This window comes from Eublepharis macularius, chromosome 3 (genome assembly GCF_028583425.1).
Source record: "Eublepharis macularius isolate TG4126 chromosome 3, MPM_Emac_v1.0, whole genome shotgun sequence".
Classification (NCBI taxonomy): domain Eukaryota; kingdom Metazoa; phylum Chordata; class Lepidosauria; order Squamata; family Eublepharidae; genus Eublepharis; species Eublepharis macularius.
Window position 1 is genome coordinate 155,526,273 of NC_072792.1, and position 22,691 is coordinate 155,548,963.

Consider the following 22,691-nt stretch of genomic DNA (forward strand, 5'->3'; position numbering starts at 1 on the left):
GGTGGTTGCTGCCAGGCCTGGCCCAAACAGCCTGCAAACAGGTTCTCCACCCCTTGCCTTTTCCTGACAGAAACCAAGACTTGAAGCTGGCAGTCCTGTCATGGTTGCCTAGGAATGGCGACAGAGGGGCATGCATTTCTTAAAGGCACTGGTGCTGCTTCTATTATTTTGGAGTTTAACCTGCCCAGTTTTAAAAAAAAGATTTTAGGTAGGGCATTTTTCAGGTTTGTAGAAAGATCTGTATTGTTTGTTCATGGCTTCAGTCTCTGGATTTAGGGATCCATAGATATGGCCATGCTGAGAATGACATATATTGATAAAGAAGTATTTCATCTCTGCAAAGAGAAACATTAACATGATCATAAATATAAACATCAGACAACTGTAAAGTAGCACACTCTGTTTAACAACATATATTTCCAAACTTTTTTCTTCTATCACAGCAATTAGTTCAATACCTACTTTATCTCCTTTGTCATCTGGCTCTTCTTCAGTTAAAAATTCTCGTTTTGGGTATGGGATCTGACAACCTGCAAACACACTGCAAAAAGAAAGAGAGAAAAAATGCAATCATATTTAGCATATTAAATTAGTTAGAACTACATTAGTCCCCCACCTCTACTAAATGATGCATTTCCATTTTAACATTTATTTTATTTAAATAAATAAAACATTGTGTCCCATGATTAATAACAGCAGTAAATGGTCTTTACAGTTGTCAGAGTTGTGCTATGGTTTAGAAGATAGTGACTGCAGCCCTCCAAGAGATTATTCCTCTGACTTTGGGGAAGCATCTTCTATATAAAGACAAACACTTTATATAAAGAATTACTTATATTACTTGTCAGGCAGTTTGTTATGTACTTCATTATACTAAGTGTAACCTTCCGATCCATGTCTCCAGAGGCCTGACTGTCTTCTGCATGAGGGAGCCAGGTCACATGCAGCTAACTCCTGACTTTTTCCAGACACCTGCAAGTCACCATGATCTTCCTGCCAGAACAAGCTTTGGTATGTCTTGTCCTATTTCACAGTATTAGAAGGACTCTGTTCTTTGGGAACATCTGAGCTTTAGGGTCCTCTGTCTCTTCCTTCCCTTTTTTTATAGCATTCCATGCAATGCAGCCTTTACTACATGAACTCTGCCCTTCTGGCATATTCTTCTATTTTGTGTATCACTTTGCACCATAGGTTACTTTTCAGATAACCTTTTTCTAAGGCACAATATCTTCAGTTTTGAACTAGCAAAAATATGATGGCTTTAAAAGGGAATTGGCTAGATTCGGGGACGACAGGTCCATCAATGGCTACAAGCCATGGTTAATAAAAGGAATGTCCATATTCAGCGGCGATAAACCTCTGAAATCCAGTGACAGGCAGCGACATCAGGAGAAGGCCTTGACCTCTATGCCCTCTGGAGACTACGGGACAACTGCTTGACCACAATGGAACAGGACACTGGACAAGATGGGCCACTGTGGTCTGATCCACCAGGACCCTTCATATGCTGGCTAAACATCACACTAAAAGCAGATTCTATCTAGCAGGGGTGTATGATCAGGCTTTTCATATCCGGTTATATAATGGATTTATGCTAATCAGGCACAATCCAGCTATACCGGACTACATGCAAGAATATGATGGAGCTGCTTAAACAGTTCATTTGGTTTAATCTGGTAAACGAGTTTTCACAGACTTCCAGGCATGGAGGGGAAAGGCAAGAGCGTCTCCCTCGGCCTGTTGCCCTCATGGCTCCCCACACTCCCAGCTGGCTCCTCTCCCAGCCTCTCTGCCTGCTGCTACCTCCTGTCTCCCACCATAGTTGGAGCTGGCCCTGGAGTTGGCAGCAGTCTGAGCCACCTGCTGGCCACTTCTTTAGTTTGCACCACTGCCCTCCCACTGCTCCTCCAGTCTTGAGGTGAGCTCTAAAAAGCCCTTTAAGCCGCTTCTGGCAAGCGCCCCCCCCCCTTCATTTGGGGGTTCTCTGGTTAACTTGCAGTAGTTTGGTTCGGTTGAGCTTTGTTGGTTCGTCTTAAACTGGAGTGGGACTTGCATTCGGACTGGCTTTTGGCCAGGGGGTTCCTTTGTTTAAGGTTTCTTTCAGCCTGGATAGCCTTGGAAATGTTTCTCCCATGGGAAACAATGGAGAGTGGCTGAAGGCACCTTGTTCAGGAGCCCACAGAATTGGGGTTGGGTGTTTGAAACTTGGGAGGTCTTTAGTGGACAGAAAGAAGTAGGTTCCCTGCAAATCGGGTGGAGTTTTCTTGAAAAATGCCTCCTTCCCACTCCTTATAATGGCTGGATAAATTTTGGATTCTCCAATCTTGCTAAACTGGACTAGAGAATCTGATCTGAATTTCAAGGATACTTAATTTTTTTGATATCCCTGAAATCTAGATCTGGGTCAACCAGATTTTTGGGGGTGCACACCCCTACTATCTATCTGTGACCTGGATAGCTCAGGTGAGCCTGATCTCGTTAGATCTCACAAGCTAAGCAGGATCAGCCTTGGTTAATAATTGCATAGATGACCTTCAACGAAGACCAGGGTTGCAGAGGCAGGGAATGGCAAACCACCTCTGTTAGTCTCTTGCCATGAAGACCCCATCAGGGGGAGTCACCATAAGTCAGCTGTGTCTTCAGGGTACCATCACTACCACCTCTACTATCTAACACAAGCCTTCCCCTTCTCCTACTATAGCCTGTTGCACTCCGAAATCTTGTCCATGTACAACGAGAATTGTCAAGACCTGCACATACACCCTCCCTGGGTCAAAATGTTTGGTTAGAATCCAAGCCTTAGTCCTTTGCCAAGGGATCAGAGAGCAGCTTTGATTTCCAACTAGACAATAATTATTATGGTGCTCTTGTAGACATGTATACTATTATCAGATTTATATCCTACCTTTTGCTCTGTATCACCAGAAATCAGTTGTATAAATAAGCCAACACCTAGCATATGAGCTAAATATCTAAATTTTTATTATATATGCAACTAATGAAGTACCAGACTATATCTTCTCCATCACGAAGAACATTTTCTTTGATTGCACCTCTTGTACCTGTTAAATAAAAATCTAGAAGGATACCAATAGGTTGACACACCCCACAATTAATGTTTTTGTCCTTTTAGTTAAAATGTTAAGATGTTGTATGCCATTAAAGGTACTTGAATGAATGATAATAATAAAGTTAAGATGCTTTTGACCGTATCTTCATAGCCATAAAGGTTATAATCTTTTTAGTCCAAGTCAAAAATTTCATTATGCTACTTTGATGGCTTATTACTTTTCTATCAGACTGAAATGCCAACTTAAGATTTAAAGAGAAAAATTCTTTTGCTAAGAGCAATTTAAACAAGACCAAGTCGGCCATTTGATGACTAACTACAAAGTGTTATTTGCGCCAGTGAAGTTCATTTTCAGAAATGGCTTTAAATCCTTATTCTTGTACCTGAGACCAAACAAAATTCCTTGATCCCTCCTATCGTCTGCCAAGGAAAGAAAAATTTTAAAACAAAGTGTGAGGGTTTTTTTTTGCGAACTCTAAAGTTCAAAATAATGGTATTTATCCTCAAAGTAAAGGTCATTTCCTCATTGTAAGAAGCAAATTGGGTGGTATGAGTCAAATCAGTACTCAGACTTTTGTCAGCTTGCTAGGTCTTAGCGACAAAAAGGCTATGCAGGACTGTCACTTAATTTTAAGTCTTGCCAGTATTGATGGTTGTTGGGGGTTTTCCGGGCTGTATTGCCGTGGTCTTGGCATTGTAGTTCCTGACGTTTCGCCAGCAGCTGTGGCTGGCATCTTCAGAGGTGTAGCACCAAAAGACAGAGATCTCTCAGTGTCACCGTGTGGAAAAGATCTTTTCCACACGGTGACACTGAGAGATCTCTGTCTTTTGGTGCTACACCTCTGAAGATGCCAGCCACAGCTGCTGGCGAAACGTCAGGAACTACAATGCCAAGACCACGGCAATACAGCCCGGAAAACCCCCAACAACCATCGTTCTCCGGCCGTGAAAGCCTTCGACAATACATCTTGCCAGTATTAATTAGAAAGTTTAATAATTCACTGTTCCTAATGGTACAAATAGTTTTTAGGTTACAAAACAGTGTAATTATGCTCCAATTCAGACTATGTTTTTGCTGTTTGAAGACATTGTTTGCTTCTCTCCACTTGCTAAACTTACAAAGAAAAATAAACTAATTACTTAGTGTCATCTGGTATTTGAGCAGAGAGAACTGGACCTGCAGGCAATTCATAGTTGGTCTATGAAGATCTGTAGCATGCATAATCAACCTGTCAGTGAATAACAGGATTCGTGCTATGATTAACAGGATCAAAGATTCATAAAACAAGAGATTACTGAGAACATTACTTAAAAATGGCAAATGGCACAGTAAAGCTTATTATTTATTTTACTGCTTGAATTTATTTCACTGCTATTCTCAGCTGCCGTAACTCTATTCCGTACATATTTTCCTCTGGACATTGTAGACTGGAAAACATGGATAGCAGCTAATAAACTGACCACTTACTCAGATGTTGGAAGTGGATCTTCTAAGAAATAAGGATCCTGCATAGCCTGTTCAGAGGTAATTCTCTTTATTGGGTCCATAGTAAGCAATTTCTGTAGCTAAACAGATTTAAACACAAAAACAGTATTGTAAAATTAACCACAAAAATATTTGTTGCATTATGCTAATGAAGCTTAATATATGAAGCTGCTTTATAAGCCTCTTCATGGTGAAGCACAGTAATATACTTCATACTCTTGAGGATCTGACTATCAGTATGGGCTGTACTGAAGAAACTGCATTATACAACAATGATGTACCTGCTCACAGAAGTAAACTGAAGAGCACATCACATCTATGATATGAGCTACACAATGGTTTTAATTTCCTCTAGAAACATACAGCATGGAGTTGTGTGACTTATGAAGACCTAAACAACTTTGACCCATGAAGCTTTATATATTGCCATTCTCCGATTTCCGATTCCAAGATGATTTTAATATCATACCTCTTCACACATCCAAGCCTATATACGGAGAAATATGTATTTAACTCTTTTATCACAAGATCTTCTTCCTTAAGTTGGCTTTGGTGGCTGAGTTTATGTCAATGGAAAGGAAAGATAATCACACGTTTTAATGATATTTTAGAGCATTGGTATTTATTCCAAAACCAGGATCAGGGTCAACACACTGGAAATGTAGTATCGCTACAAAATACTCAAAAACCTTGAAGCATTTTTATTTCCTCAAAGGCTCACATGTCAGCAATACTGTTTTGGTGTGATGAATAAGGAAGTGCTCAATATCAAATATTTCCACCTTATATTTTTTAAAAAAAATTGTAGACACATAAAACAGACTACAGAATTAAGTCTGCTGCAACAGAACTTCAGAATGGCAGTTAATAAATACTGAAAACTTCTAGTTCTAGTTAGGAAGTAAATGCATCTATATTCCGATACAATGAACAGCACTTTAAGAATCTCCAGTTATTATTTCTGGAAACATTAAGAGTTTCCCAATGAACATCATAATATTTAACAAAAGCTTACCAAGTGGAATGCTTTACTATCTGGCTTAACTTTATGTTTTTCCATATATTTGATAAGGCTGCAGTTGGTATACCTGAAAAAAAAGTTGATTTATAATACCACGCTGAACAGGAAGTATATTTATGGTGACTGGTATAAAACCCACAACTTTTCCTCAATTGCTTAACAGTTCTGAACTGTCTGGTTCACAGGAGATTCAAAATGGTGCTAGTACTGTGAGGAGACTACCAACTCATTTTATATATTACAAATGGAATGGCTTCCCATGACCAGTCATCTGGCACAAAATTGAGAAAAAACTGAGAAGCTATTATTAGCAATCAATAATTTCATTCACTTCCTCTAAACATAAGGAACATATTTTTGGTAGTCAGGATTCTGATAACCATTAAAATTAACTATTTGAACTCGGCACCTAGAAGTTAAATTACTGTTAACAAAGCCACAATAATTTGACATGTATTTTCTACTACGTAACTTCAGAGTTATCCAGACATGGTTTCTTTTTGACCGCTTCAGAAAACATGCTGCAGAAAAATCCACACCTTTGGGGTGGGCTCAGTAGATAACAACTTATTTGTGGTAATCACAGGCCATGTTCCTCTCCTTTTCTTCCCAACTTCTCTGGCAGGAACAGAGAATTGGGGTGGGGTGGGGGGGGTGGATCTGTTCACTTTGCACAGTGTGTCTGCAAAAGCTGCTTCTGTCTGCAAAAACAGTGCAAACTGACACACCTCTCCCCTTCCAAGGTCTTCAAGGTAGAACATTAGGGGAAAGATATTTATGAGGGAGTCCAGGTTAACAGGAAAAGAAATATGTGGGCTACTGAATCTGTGCAGAACTTACGTGTTTCTTCTAAAGTCTTTCATTAATGTTGAATGTTCAGGCATCTTTTTAATATCTTCCCAATCTTTATCTATGAAGTGAGCATTTATTAGTATTTAGCTTGCCTTACTTTACAGAGAAAACAGAAGACAATCACTTGCACGTTCAGAACTCTTATCTTAGCTCTACTCTTCCATTTGTTTAACTCTGCTTCTTTCTGGCTCACCTTTGATGAATCTGTTAGAGCGGAGAAAGTCTCTCTCATTTTGTCCACAGTATCTGAATCAAAGTTCCAAATATGGAACATGCATTTATTATACATTTATAAAGTGTTCCTTTTAAAATGAATGAGTGTTGCTCTCCAATTTAAAAAAAAGACAACAGTCACATGTATCTAGCAAGATATTGTGGTAGTTCTATAGTAGTTATAAAGCATTAAGATTACAAAAGTAGGTGCTGAAAATGTATGAATTCTGCCTCCAGATTATGCTGCTTTGTTTATTTCAAGACAAGTACTTATATTTGGTTAAGAAATCTAAACAGAAAGACCACTTACTTGCTAGCTATAGCAGCTTTACATTGTTTCAAACCTAGCTTTTACAGTGCACTAATTTTAATTGTTCGTTTTGACAGTTCATTCGACAAAGTTACCACAAAGAAGTCTATCCCGGTAGCAGCAAGTGAAGAAATAGAATATATACCTGCAGGAAATCCCATTACATTGAATATTCTGTCCAGCTGGTCATGGTGATACGGATTACTAGTTTTTATATCCTCTTGTCGGCAGTGGAATATTGGCTCTGATGTTAGTAGTTCGGCAAATATACACCCTATAGCCCAAATATCTTTACAAAAAGGAAGGGGGAAAATCATATATTTTTCTAAAAGGAGAAAGCATGGTATTAGAAACAGCAGCATAGTTTTTATATGGCTTCTGACAGCAAACAAATCTGCTTTTAAAGTGATTTGAAAAAGCTTAACATTTTCATCTTAACCATGTTGTATTTCAAAAATTGCCCTTGAATCTCAGATATGCAACGTATCACAATGTAAGACATCAATATATGATTTAATACTTCACTTCTTTGTATGAAATAAGAAACAAACGCTATTAAAGCTTATAACCAGGAAACAATTTTCTTCTAACACTGTTTTCTCCCTTCCCCCTTTCTTTTCAAAATTCTAAGCATGAGCCACTATGTACTCAAAACTGGTTCCACTAGGAAACCTTGGGTCAAACTATGTTATTCTAAAAATGCAGCTCTGAATGAAGAGCAACTGAATATTTAGCTGTCATCTCCAGTATAGATTACCTGTGTCTTGATGTCACAACATTTTGTGTTTCTTTGGCCTCTCATGCCACCAGTAGCAACCAATAATATGGAGTGGTGAGAGCGCAATGGGCATCATTAATATGTCAGGATACAGGTAACTTCTACTAGATGTTACAGAAGTGACACCTAAATGTAAAACTTCCATTTTTGACAGCTATGAAGCATTTAGCACCGTATTTAGCTTGGTCTTCATTTTTAAGTAATTTTCAAGTTTGCCCTAACAAACTGGAGTGCAAACATTCTAAGACAAATAGTCTATAAAATGGCAGCATTTTAATACTTGTGAAGCTTTCCAAGCTAGTTTTACATACAGTAAAGCACAAGTACGGGTTCACCAAATGCATGTGTTCTATGGAAATTGCTTATGGAACCACTAAGCAAATTATCCAAGCTGTACTATTTTACTAATTTTTATCCAAGCCCTGGCCAAAAAGTCCCCAAAGACTGATCTTTAAGGTTTTGGGGGACTGTATGCATTAGTTCATAGGACAAAGCCCAAGGAAGCCCCCAATTCTGGGGAGGAGAGGGGGAAGGAGCCATGCAATCCTCATCTTGCTGCCTTTAAATACTTCCTAAGCAAATACAGTCTAAAGTATGAATATCTGTGGAAGCCAGTGCTCCTCAACAGGATGCTCAAGGCACCACTGCGCTTGCCAGTAGTTTCCTGGTGCCTATTTACTCCTTCAACAAGCCATCTCTTCCCCGAAGCAAAGTGCAAGTCCTCTACCTTCCTCTATTGTACCGGAGGAGATGATACTCAAAAGAATCCAAAGAAGCACTTCATTCAGAAATACCTGCCTCCAGTGTGGAAAGATGCTTGACTTATGGCCTCCCAGCATTTTATGATTGGTCTTGGCACTCAATGGCAACCATTTTGCAACTCATGCTCATGGTACTTATTTTGTGGTGGGGTCCATTCCCTGTCCTCAAAATTCCAGAAGCACCCACAAGCGCAGCAAGACTGGGGACGCTTATGTATACTCTCCAAGCCCAATGCGCAACTAATATAGTTTTTTAAAATCATAAATCACCTCATTGAGACTCAAGGTGGATTATGTGGTGTAAATACGATGCAGTGGTTACAGTGCCTAACTAAGAAAGGGAAGGACCATGTTCAAAGCCTCAGTCACCTAAGAAGCTCCCTGGGTGACTTTGGGTCAGTCAGTTTCTTGCAGATTAAGCTACCCATAGGATTGTTGTAAGAATAAAATGGAAGTGGGAAGGAATCAAATATAGTGCGCTAAGCTTCTTTGAAGAAGGAGAGAAGCGTGAATGAGAGATCTGAATCATAACCACCTTGTTCTTCCTCCACCCCTAACATTGCTAAATCATATGGGCTGGGCAGGGAGGAGGTCTCCTACTTTAGCACCTGTTGAGTTGGGAAGCATCCTCAAGGCTGATCAGACAAGATAAGGAATCACAAGGCTTTCCTGCTCCTAAATCCTGAAAGGATCTATGAACTAGGCCTTGGACTTGCTTAGGGACAGCATAGCCCCCCAAAGTCTTAAGTCAGTCTTTGGACAGCACTATTCTGCTGCCACGTGCCATATTTGTTATTAAACATTGGTTTAAAAAGTACAACCAGGATTCTATTTTGGGAGTGTGCAAAACTTCGTAAGTGCTGAAAAAAGTTCAAACTAACATGCTTCCATTTTAGTTTCTTCCCTTTAGTCAATTTCAATTAAATTTGTGATATTTTACAATGGAGTATCAGATTTACCTATGAATTAGTTAACAAGGAATAATTATTTTAAAGTTATTCTTGAGATCTAAGTTGCTAGCTATATACATGGCCTGTACACAGGAAAAAAAGAGATGAAACAAAAACAGGAAACTTCTGTGGGGCTTGTGCATAGCTAGTTTTAGAGTCCATATTCTGGACAAAAGAGGAAAAACTGAACAAGTATATAAATGAATGATATGTGTTTTTTCTCCCCTAGCAAAACTAGAACAAGAGATTATTTCAGTTCTAGTTAGCATCTGCTAGAATAAAAATATTCCTGCTGCAGCTTATACTGTAGAAACGGGCATTAATCATTATCAGAGACATTTAATTAGTGAGATTCATATTCAACAGAAATTAATGATTCAATATAGTATTTCACATTTATTTTGTGCAGTTATTCACAAGTTAGGGCAACTTATTTACAAAATTTATACCCCACCCCTCTGCCTTCATCAGGGCCATCAAAGCAGTTAAAATAAGCATTGTAAATTTTAGATTCAACAAGATGTAGGAAAGAACGAGGTTCAACAATTTTTTTCTCCATACTGAAAGTGTTGCTTATAGGCTCTCAGAAACAAAGAGCAGAACTTTGTTTTTTGCATGTACGAAGTCTCTTTAGGATAACGAGAACATAAATATGCCATTTTGATAGCTCACATATAATCTGTTGCACCAACATTAGATTACTTACCAATAGCTTTGGTATAATGTCTTGCTCCAAGCAGCAACTCTGGAGCACGATACCAGAATGTTACAACTACTGGATCCAGATCGGCTAAAGGCTTCAAAGGTGAATTAAATAGCCGGGCAAAGCCCATGTCAGCTGCAAAAGGATGAGGGTGGGGGGGAAAGTGCTTTACATTGTAGCATACAGCCTGCTATGAACTGACTCAGCTCAAACACACAGAGTCTGGTAGAATTCCTTTTCAGACTCTTTTAAACAAGTTGAGAGATATTATCAAGAGAATGTAGCATTGTAAGTCATAGCTAATACAGGATTCTCCAGTGTTCTGAATCAAGGCTCTGCAAGTCCTCAGAAAGTTGTGAAACCCAGACTCGTAAGAAAATCCAACCCAACAGAACATGCCGCAAAGATTTTTTTTTTAAATATAAAGAGAGGGCATAACAGGGTAGGTGACATATTAATCTGACCGAAAATTTTAAAATTATAAGACTCCCTGGTGTCTAGGCACCTTGTACATTTCATCTCTAATACAAGAAGCTTAGAGAGGCTGGACAGATGTACCAACTGCAGCTGGGTTTCCTTTAAATGGAAGTACTGCCAATTTCCATTGCTTTCTCTTGTTTCAATAGTTTTCATTCACTTGGATACTAAAGTTGGAGTGCGTTCACATCCATGCTCTCAAGTAGTAGATTACTCTAGCAGTACATTTTTTCCTGTACTATCTAATTAAGTGATGATTCAGATTGTACAGAATGGAAATATTTTAATGCTGTTGTAAATTACTCCTGTTTGAGAGCATAGATCAAAAATGCATTCCTGCTTGGAAATTATTATACACATGAAAATCTGATGTTGCAGTTGTGGGCACAAACAGAAATGAACCATCTTTAAGGATATAAAGATTATATAATCATGGAGCAAAGGTTGCAGACCTCATATTTTCACCAGAGGAGAGACTTCTTTAACTTGTCCTATAACCTGAAAGCACTTCTTTCCATACACAGGCCTATTTAAAACTGTTATTATTTTCATTTTAAAGATCAGAAACAATTTACAAGTTTCTCTATTAAAAAGCATTTAGTTGCTGGAGGAAAACAAGCTAACAAATCTTTTATGGCTCTACAGGGGGGAAACACGGTGTTTATATTCAAACGCCTGTGTTTAAAAATGCTTCAAAGGTGGAGGTCTAGTACTTCGGATGGGAGAGGGGTGGTCAAAATAAAATGAGTCCTCAGCTTTAATCATGCTCATGGAAATCAGGCTTGCCACTGACACTGGATGACTCACAGGAACTGGAGGAAGGGCTCCTTCACACCCATCAACATAGTGTGACCGATTTGGGGAACAATCAAATTTTTCAGAATGTTCCAAACAGCTATTGCTTGCAGAATGATGAGTGGGTGGTCAATTTCTAGTTAATAATGGATAAGCCAGATCACAAGCAACACCACCACAGTTAATACTAAATACGTTTAGACAATGACCTACCCTTCGCTGACAAGGAGACCTCAACCTGCCAGTGTTAGTGCTGCTGTGTGTCTACAAAACTAGAAGAGTCTAGAGTGCTCAGCACGAGTTTAATTCTATTTCTTCTGAACTAAATGATGAATCACTCATTGACTTCAGTTGGATATAGCCAAAAGCCTGCAATAAGTACAAAAACTGGCTCCCTTGGTTAGCAGATTAATGATCAATAGTCTTGTACAACCAAAAAACATGTAACCATGAAATACTATATAAATTACAAAAACAAAACATCTTAAACTTGGAGTCAGAGCAAAGAAAAAAAAACCTTTATTCAGTACTGATTTCTGGTTATATTAGCTTAAAAATGCAAGAGACATACGGCATCTCTTCGGTGCAACTCACTTGTGTCCTTAGGACACCAAAATGCCTTGGTGAGGTGCAGACTAACACCATAAGGAGGATTTTACTGTCAGACTATCGTTTAATTACTTTTTATAGAGGCTTTTTAGAATATGGAATTTCTGTATTACAAGAAGTTCTCACAACCAAAATTTCTCCAAATACTTCCAGCTTTATGTCTTCTGTTTTAAAAATTCATTGTTTTGTTTATTTCCCTCCATTAATGCTTGTGGGCTTTTTCCTTTGTCTACTCTAACTGAAGAACCAGCCTACCCCTCTTAACAATACTTCACGCAGCCCTCACTAGCACCAGATTTTATTGCTCAGCATTTTCAGTGAAGTAACATTTTCAGTGGAACAGAAGGAAATTTTAGGACTTTCCTTATCCTCTATCCCTCCAAGCTGTTTTACATTGTCCCCCATCGAGAGATTTTACCTCTCCATTTGATGAGTTTTTCGTCTGTGATCCAGAAAACATTAACAGTACTATAGACCTGAACAACTAAACCTTTAGAACATTCTCTCTTAAATGCTACACTGGGACTTATCAAAGATATAGACATACCAATTTTTACTCTTCCTCGCTCAGGACCTTCACCCATAACTAAAATATTAGCAGGTTTCTGTGGAAAAAAAATAAATACACAATACATATACCAAGATAAACCTAAACATTTGTGCCTGAAATTAGCAGATTTTTTTCCAATTTTAAATTAAAATGCAATGGAGTATGTATAGATTGTGCCTGTAAATTAGTTCATTATAAGGCTATACAAGGAGCGAACTTAATAAGTTTCCTTGCTAAGTTGGAGTTACTCTGTTACAGAGCTTCCTTTCAATAATCCCCTTATCTCAACTAAGCTTCAAAGTTCACTCAGGAAACCTGTTGCTTGCTTCTCCTTGCCTCTGTAATATCCAAAGTTAGCCAAGTACTGAACATAATCTTTTCCTGATTTTGCATAATCTTGCAAGACTAAATGAACTGATCGCTGTATGATAATTCTGTAACAAAGCCGGAGATTCTGAAATCATGAGAGTGAATGGTAGTTTTAAAATCCAGGCAATTAGCCCTCCTGAACACACTGCCTTTCAGATGCCGCCTTTTTTGCAAATGCGCCCTCTTCTAAATTGCTGACCCTCTTCTGGATTTTAAAGGCTTGCAACAGAGACATCTTTTTAAATCAATTTTCTTGTCTTTATCACCCCATTTGTGGCAGTGTTTTTTCTTCCTCAGTAACATTAATGATAATATTTAGAAGTGTTTACAAATGACAAAAAAGTCTAGACACTTTTGAAAGAGCAGAATTACAATACTAATATGTCGTGATGTTAAGTTTGTATCAAGTGATTTTAACTGTAGTGGTCTAAATGAAGTAGTATATCCAGCTCTCAGCCCTTGCCCGCTCCCCGCAACTAATTTCAAGAAGAAATTACTATTGTTCTTTTGAGAAAGTCTGGCATCAACCACCTAGTGCACAAAGCTTTAAAGTAGGCTACCATTTAAATATTCATAAAGGCATTTTTTTCCTATCAATATTGTCACAACTGTGAAACCGCAATGTGGCCACATATTTACGAACTTTAAGACAGCATAAATATGTTAGATAGAAGTAGCTTAAGGCAGCTTTGGATGGATGAAAACGCCTTTGATATGAACACAACTGTAACCTGCCATCATTACAGGGGCAGCATAAATGTGTGAAGGATTAATGAAGAGTAGATTTGAAAAGGGATATGCATGACTCTGGAAAGGTTTAAAAATGGCTGAAATACAGTTTCATTGAAATATGTCCTCTTATCTAAGGAAGCCTAGAAATTCGTATGGCACTATTAGATTAGCAGTAGTGGTACAACAGGTATTTAACAAACATCAGCACAGAGTTCCAAATCTGCAGATGCTGTGCAAGGAAAGAAGCATTTCACAGAAAGCTGAAATACCAATATAAATGGTGGCTGGATGCTATCAAACACATTACTAAATGAAAGGGATCCATTCTGAGACGTTTGGAAGATGCATAATTTGTGCCTTTCATTTCCTCTCTGTTCCTTCAGAACAGAGAATTGATTACTAATAATTGAGGGGATGATCAGCCATCCAACTCTGCTCAGCAACTGTTATCAACCCCCATCACATCTGCTCCGCTGCCATGACAATGAACACAGTTCTGTTTTCCCCTTTTTAGTGGAGAAGAGTGCCTAAGGCAAAATAGCAAAGTTCTAGCCTGAATCAGTCTCTCTCTATCTGAATCCCACCAAGCCAATGGGATTGGATGGAAATGAGTTTTGCAACCTAAGTATGTATATTCTGGATTTTCAAAAAAAGAGAGCATGGCCAAGAGCCACCTTTTACAACATGGCCTAACTGTAAACATCAGGAATTAAGCAAACCAAGTCTATTGCATATTAGTGAACTTCCGGGACATTCAGATAGTTTAGACTGAACTTCACAACATGAGGGATAACTGCATTTTATCACATACAAGTGGCTCTGCAGTTCTCCAATGTGAAACAAATAAGCATTTCTTACGCATGTAATCAGGTCCACTGCGTGTGAAGGAGCTCTCAAGATTTAAATTCTATTCAAAAGGAGAAGAGTTCAATAAACTACTGAATGAAGGAGGACAGAGCAACTAGGGGATTCGCTATTATTTTTCTTCCTATTAGTTAGGCCAAACACCACTCTGGCGTCCACTTTGCATGGCTTGGCGCTAGAATTGAGAATCAGGTACAGCTACAATGTTCAAAGTGTTCAGGCTTTCCATTTAAGTCTATATATTTCAGCTATAAAGTTTAAAATGGTTACATGTCAAGGGGCTTGTACAGAAAGTCCATTTATCAAAACAGCCTTCTAGGCAGTAGAAGTTCAGGAAAAGTTGCAGCATATCAATACATTAAATAATAATTAAATAAGAGCCTACGGATAGGGCACATTATAAATATAAAAGCTAGTCTCAAAGAAAGTATTTTTCAGGGCTCTCCACTGCTAGAATCACATTCGAACCTGTACCAAAGTGATGAACTTCTGCATTTGAGAAACTGATGGGAGCTTTTCTCTTACACTCCCTCATCAGCCAGACACAATATAGAAGGGCTTCTTGCTGAAGAGAGTGAAAGAATACAAGCCCTGGATACAACTAGTATAAGAGGAACTGCAATTGTGGAACTTAGCTGCATGACACTGGGGAGTGTTCTGACTGTCAGGGTCTTCGCATCCCCTGTCATACTTCAGGGACTGCTTAGTAAAGGCCTGGGCCAAGGACTGGACTCTAAGGACACTGTGCTCTTAGGTTAGAGACAGCTACGGCTGTCTCCTATGTTTCCGTGAAAGTGTGCAGAGAAGGAGGGGGCCCTACTGAGCTTATCTGTCTCTAATTTATCTGCCTACCTTCAGCGCTCAGCCTGGGAAGAGGAACCGTTGTCTTGGATACATAACTTAGAACTTCTGAATTTTCCAAAACATCCTCACCACTTTCCTTCATAGTCGCTTCGCTTTTGCCTTACATACACCGTACCTGTTGGGGGATGGGAAGTGGGGACGTAGGCTAGGCTGGTAGCTAGGGGGGAAGGAACTAGGCTGTATTTAGATTTCAATACAGGCTTGTGGCTTGGCGCAAAATTTCATTCCTGGCAATGACCCTGTAATGGATTGCTGAACTAGTAGGTTATCAATAAAGCTTTAAACTCATGCAGTTCTGGACTCATGTAGTGAAGGTATTGAAATCTACCTGGCAGAACCTTACACTGACAGTATCAGGCTGCCATGGCATTTTTCTAACAAATTCCTACTTTGTGAAATCATACTTTAACTCACTACTCACTGGATATGGCTTTTGAGAACAAGAAAAAAAAATCTCTTACGCAATCAAGAGACGCTTCAGGCTTGGCAAATAGAAAATCTTCCTAATGGTATTCAAGTGCACATCTTTACCCTTCCCTAACTGCTTTCAGACATTTGTACTTGCTAGAGTTCTCATAAACTCTTAACTACTAATATTCCAATCAAAACATTAATACAGGTATAAAGATCCAGACTACACACAACAAAATATAAGAAAAAACTACTACATTGTAAAAAGTACCAAGGTAGCAATACAAAAGACTGACAGCAATTTCTTCTAAAAAAAACCCCATGCTACCTTATATGCACAAATATATTTTAAACAAGAAATCCATTGGTAATCAATATTTTTCAAATGCAACAGAGACAGACTCTTTTACAAACATATGCTTCCTTAAAGTTTCAGAAGATAAACCTAGTACTTGCCAATTTAAGCAATTACCAATCACTCAGGCTATATCAAGGTTTAAAACCACTGTCAAACTATTTAATTTTTGTAAGAATATCTCTAGGACATTTATCTGAACAAATATAATGTTACCAGTCTAAATACTGATACTACTTCTGAACTTAAAATTCTTTCACTGACAAACCAATATCCAATCCAATCAGCTATTAAATTTTCCATGGAGCACATACCACACTCCTCAGGAACATAAATTCATTGGCCTTATGAAAGTACACTTGATGCATGAAGTGAACTTGGGACTCACAAAATGCTTATTCTGGAATAAACTGTCCAACAACACTTCAGAAATTATGTGGCTTCATTTTCCAATTTAAGTACAGGAGCATGTTGATCACTCAAGCCTTTTTGTTGTTCTACTCTGATCTTTCTGTATGCTACCTTTCTGCTAACTAGTTTATTTTCCAGAGTATCCAATTTTCCAATGTTATCATTCAATCTTCATCCTGCTCAACTGATCTAAGTCTTTATCAATATGATATTCTAACCTATCAATTTCAACTAAGAGCTCTTCAAACATAGCACCCTCACTACTACTGATTGTTGTATTGAGCTGGAGCCCACAGATCCTCTCTCCTAAGAGCAGCAATTGCTTTCAGTGGAAGTAGCCTTTCCCCTAACCTAAGAGGATCTTCCACCACAGGAGAAGCCTCTTGCATCAAGGGAAATCACCTTGTACCTTGTTAGCAGAATGGATCTGCAGGATTCTGACCCTTTGACTCTTATTTTTAAGACTGAGCAGTCATTTTTTCCCCACAGAAAGTTGGCATTTTAGCATCCTCCTACTTTTTTTCCCTGCTAGGAGTAAGGTTAAAACCTTTTACTACTACTACTACTACTACTACTACTACTACTACTACTACTACTACTACTACTACTACTAATACTACAGCAGTGTGAGTGAAAATACAATATAATCAACAGCTAGGGCATTCACTTGGCAACGTACAATAATTAACAACAGTTAGGACATTCAAGGAAACAGATACAATAGGGAATGGTAGCAGGAAAATTTCAAACAAGCATAAAGCTGAGCACAGAGATGAAATCTATCTGAAACAAAGCACAACTAATTTCCATGGCATGTTTAGCAGCATGGAAATCTCCTAGCAGGCACATATCTACACTAGCAGACAAAACTCAATAATGTAGCAATTAGCTCCTATCCCTACCAAGGCGTCTCTCTACCTATTTCTTATGATGCAGTCCTGTAATCTGGGTAGAATACCCTCTTGAATAATTCAGTTTTGCATAGTTTGCGGAAAGCCAAGAGAGTGGGAGCTTTCCTGATCTCCTCAGGCAGGCCATTCCATAAGATGGAAGCTACCACAGAGAAAGCACATCTGTGGGCAGCTACTGATTTTGCCCAACTGCAGGGTGGTATCTGCAGAACGTCCTGACCAGATGAGCAAAGCTGCCATGGCAGAACATAGGGGGAGATGTGGTTGCCCAGATATGAGGGATTAAGGCCATGAAAGGCTTTGAATGTGATAATCATGACCTTGAAACGAATCTGGTAACTGATGCGAAGCCAATGGAGTGACTGCAGAATGGGAGTGATATGCATGCTTTATCTGGTGCCTGAAAGTAAACAAACTGCAGCGTTCTGCACTAGCTGGAGTCTCCGAGTCAACTTTGAGGAGAGACCTATGCAGAGTGCCTCACAGTAGTCTAGCCTCAATGTTACTGTGCCATGAAACCAGGTGGCCAGATTGGCCACATCAAGGAAAGGGGCCATCTCCCAGGCTAGTTTGAGTTCTGAGAAGACCTTTTTTGCAGCTGCATTTACTTGCTTCTCTGGCAGCAGTGCTGGGTCTTGTATAACCTCATAGCACTTAACTGAACCCCATCAAAGGTCGGAAGCACAATGTCCTTCAAGATCTACGCTTTTCCAACTAGCATCACTTCTGTCTTTTCTGAGTTCACTTTTGATTTGTTTGCTTTCAGCCAATTGACAACAGTTGTCAAGCAGCGAATCAACACCTCTACTGCATCACCAAGGGATTTAGATAATAAGATACAGAGCTGGGTGTCATCTGCATACTGATGGCGTCCAATTCCACAGTTACAAATGAGTTCTCCTAAAGGCTTTACATTGAGGTGGAATAACATGGGGGATAAAATTGTAACCTTGTGGAATCCCACAGGATAATTCCCGCTGGTCTCCAACAGCGACCCTTTGAGTCCATCCTATGAGGAATAATCTAAAGCATTCTAAGGCACATCCCCGCATACCTACTTCTATGTCCAAATTCTATAGCAGGATGGCATGGTCTACTGTGTCAAAGGTGGCTGAATTAACCAAGTCAATATAGTTCAAATTCAAACCTGTCATTCATCAAAAATGAATTACAATTTGGTCAAATTAGCTTCTTATATACATAATAGATCAATCTTAGAATTTCAGAAAAAATGGAAAGACTTTTTTGACTATGTAGCTGAAAATTAAAAAATTAGAATAGCTATTATTAAAATAGACTAACTGTAAAATTTACATTTTAAAATTTTGAATATAAAATGTTGAGTGTATGTAAGGGGATGGGGAAGAGAAATAGTTTTGTAGTGTAACAGGCTGTTATATATTCTGTGTTTATTGTCTTTGTGTATTGTTATATATTTTGCTTATATTTTATCCATTGCTTATTGTTTCTTTCCTTTCAAATAAAATTTAAAATAAAAAAAATGAATTACAATTCAATTTAAACTTAGAAAATTTCCCATCAATTCAGATAATAATAAATTACTTAACCAAAAACTTCCATACATATTCAACATGCAATTACAGTGGAAGAGGTTTTTTTTAGTTTATAAAATCAACTGTTGAAAATAAAAACATAGAAAACAATTTATACTTGGATCCTAAACTTTGCTTTGCATACAATGTAGTCATACAACACTTTTATTACAAAATGTTTAGAAAATGTATTTGCTGCCTCTTCAGAGGCCTGGTAGAAGTTACTCACTATGTAAAATAGTACAATAAAACCACCTCTGAAGCTGTGAGTATGCAGGCCATACACATTCCAAATATATGAATTAGTATCTACAGAAACACACCAGTTTGTGATTTTACTACACTAGAAGACTGCCCCTCAGGATTCAAACCAGTAGGTTTTTTAGGTTGTCTGGAAGAGCCCAGCACAATGGACACTGAAGCCACTATATGTTTACCAAATTAGTTTTCTGTAACTTGCCCCATGAACGATATCTACATAGTCTACTAGGTAACCTAGTTCTACTTGATTCCTGCCAAGAAGTGGCAAATTAAGCATTTGGGGGGGGGGAATGTTTAGTTGAATCAATACATCTCATGGTCAATTTTTTTGGCAGTGTTTACTTATGAATCACCATTTCTGATCAAGATTAAGACTGAATGAGGTACATTCATGGTGTACTTAATTGCTATAGAAAGGGAATATCATTTAAAGAATCTCATGTTTAATGTTTATTCTTACTTCATGCTTACTACGAATGACATGAGATCCAAAAATATGGGTTTACTTCTGCTCATACTGCAGCTACGTGGAATTTATCTAATCTAGCTTCTCTTGTTCAGATTACATTATTAGAAGAAAGTTACATAGGAGAGGTTTTTAAAAAGGGATCAAACTTCAAGATATATTACCAGGGATAATGAAACAGGACTGATTTAGCTGCCCAGTGACCTATATTAATTTTTATCTAGTAGCAGATCTATGTAGGGCAGTGCCTATGTTCTTGTCCTATTCCACTGTGGCATTGCTTTAAAAAAATCACTGACTGGGATGTATCCAGAAACAGGACAAACTGCAACCACTAACAACTGAAGATGAAGTCTCCATAGCACAGCTTAAGCACCACTGTAGAGGACTGCAGCCAAGAATACTGTATATGAGAATACCACTGTAACCAGACAACTTGGTTCCTTTTGTTTCCCTGACTGCAGAAGCCAATACCAAAGGAGAAGCAGCATGCTGTCACTTGTGAACACCAACAGAAGTGGATATAGCTGCCAGACTGGCTCAACCACAGTCTTAGGAGGGTTCAGAAATCCAAAGAGCAAAACATGTGATCTAAAAGAATGAATACAGACACTGCCCACTCTTAGGAGGGCATCTATTGTGTCCCTAAATTAGGACCAGCTTATGCTTAGAGAGTTGTTATTCAAAGCATGCCTATTCTGCCTTTGCAGACCCTTGTCTAGTAGCTGTGCTGTGCAATAGGAACATTTCCCATTACTAACACCACAGCACATAGCAATGGTCATACAATAAGAGTAGATAAAAATCTGTCACATTTTTAGAGAGGCATACATAGCTCTCCATGCCTCCATTTTATCTCCACAGCCCTGTTAAGTAGGTTAGGCTGAGAGTAACTGGCCTAAAGTCACCAAAATTCTTGGCTGAGTCGGGGATTTGAACACAGGTTTCCCAAGACCTTTGTCTGACATTCTAACCACATCACACTGGCTCAGACTACGGACTTTTGAAAGCCCTTTCTACGCAGCAATGAACAAAGTCACAATACAGTGGTGGCTTACTGCAAGAACTGGGGGCTTTTACAGGGTCACTAAGGGGATGGAATCACGTGGAAGCTCCCCAATAAAGTGGAGGTGTGCTGTGTTCCTCCGGGAAAAAAATCTCCATGTGGAAACAGCCTATAACAGAAGAAGTTTCAGTGACCCTGCAAATGCAGGACAGAGTCTTGGCAATCCAGCTCCCATCTCTGTGGATTTCCAGGAAATAATTTATTATGTACTTGCTTTAAAGGTGTTTTTGCCTTAATTAGCATTTCTGCAGAACAAATGTCCAGCTTATATTCCTGATACTGTTTGCCACTGGTATTTTTTTTCTTCCTTAAAATTTACATTGTTAATTTTTAAATTTTGTTTTCAGAGTGTCTATTAGGTATATTATTAAACTGCTCTGGAGAGCAACACTAAAAAGCAGGGTAAAGCATTTTACATACATATATATTAGTGATGCTGCTAACTACAGATTTGCCTCTAATGTACTGAACTACGAGAATCCATGAACAGCAGTACAGCAGTATATCACAGCCAAGCCTCCAAGGCCCCTGGAGTTGTCCAGGTAACAAAAAAACCTTTTGCTACATCTGCTACTTGAGACCCCCATACAGCAGAGGTTGGCCATGCAATTCAAGTACCCCCTAAATAGCTGGTGGTTTTCTGCTGCCAATTAAACCTTGCCAAATTGTAACCACAACTTTAAGATTAACAGGGGTCACCAACTCATTTCCAAACAGCCAAACAGTAATATGGAGATGGCTTGGTGATGCCCCAATATGATACCAAAGGGCACCATGGTGCCTGCTACTTGGTTTCCTAGTCCCTATTTACTTTCCCTCTTCTCCTCTACAAGAAGGCATCATCTATGAGTTTGCAGGGAGCACTTGTTAAGAAACAGCTGCCTCCATTGCCTCTATCTCCTAAAAAATTGTGAACAGTCCCTGCCGGCAATGGCAATTATCTTGTGGCGGTGCATGCTCCCTATCCTCAAAATTCTCAAATGCCTACAGATTCAATAGGACTGAGGAACCCTCATCTAGACCAAGTTTAAGGTAACCAACCTACATAGCTTTGATGAATTTACCCATCTCCAGAGTCATCCATTTCAGATATGCAACACTCTTACTTGTCTTCACCACGTCTGACTCATTTTTTTTTACTACTGAGAATTCTAAACGTGAGAAAAATTTCTTGATGGTAGCAATTCTCTGCTTTCAGTGCTACATGAACACTCACGATCAAAACATCAGCTGTGCATTTGACAGGAAGATGCATCCTTGAGCTTCAAACATATGTGCAAACAGTGCTAGGAATAGTCTGCCAAGAATAGCTTTGCACAGATTTTATTTTCATGAGTTCATCCAATGCCTGCCTTTTTCTCTTTAACACTGAACCCTCTTTATGAGGTTCTTTTGTAAAAACAACAACCCCCCTCCCCATTTCTATAATGATTTCCCAAGTGGTCAAAGCAACTCACGAGGGAGTCAAACTAACTGCAGAAGATTTAGTTGTCTGTAAGATCCCCTGCACATGTCAGTGCTGCATCTGCAACACACTGAACTGAACCCACACTATTCTACTGTTTACTCCAATGATCAAGCCAAAAGATTAATGTTTTGTAAGTTGCAAGCCATTTACACTGGCAGGCAGTGTCAGAAACATTTGATGTACAAAGGTATGAAAGACAAATGATCTATGATGGAGGATCATTATGCTAGATGAAAGACCTGAACACTACAGCTGCTGTTTTAAAAGCTCTGACAAATGCATTAAAAACATAAAGGAAAACTAAAGCTCCAGATGTGTGTAAATGTGCAAGACCAGCCTTTTCATAAGCGATGTATGTTGTAAACTATGCATCCCAGCATTGTTT

General features: G+C 38.8%; 1 protein-coding gene across 2 annotated transcripts in view; it reads right to left on the reverse strand.

Moving 5' to 3' along the window:
* The window catches only part of CDK8 (cyclin dependent kinase 8), a 56,317-nt gene that overhangs the window by 7,973 nt on the left and 25,653 nt on the right, over nucleotides 1-22,691 (reverse strand). For both annotated transcript variants that reach the window (XM_054974768.1, XM_054974767.1), the window contains exons 5-11: nucleotides 12,573-12,630; nucleotides 10,148-10,279; nucleotides 7,098-7,241; nucleotides 6,418-6,487; nucleotides 5,572-5,644; nucleotides 4,539-4,636; nucleotides 463-541 (exon numbers count right to left, since the gene is read on the reverse strand). In XM_054974768.1, coding sequence (XP_054830743.1) covers nucleotides 463-541; nucleotides 4,539-4,636; nucleotides 5,572-5,644; nucleotides 6,418-6,487; nucleotides 7,098-7,241; nucleotides 10,148-10,279; nucleotides 12,573-12,630 — 654 coding nt within the window. The remainder of the gene's footprint in view (nucleotides 1-462; nucleotides 542-4,538; nucleotides 4,637-5,571; nucleotides 5,645-6,417; nucleotides 6,488-7,097; nucleotides 7,242-10,147; nucleotides 10,280-12,572; nucleotides 12,631-22,691) is intronic.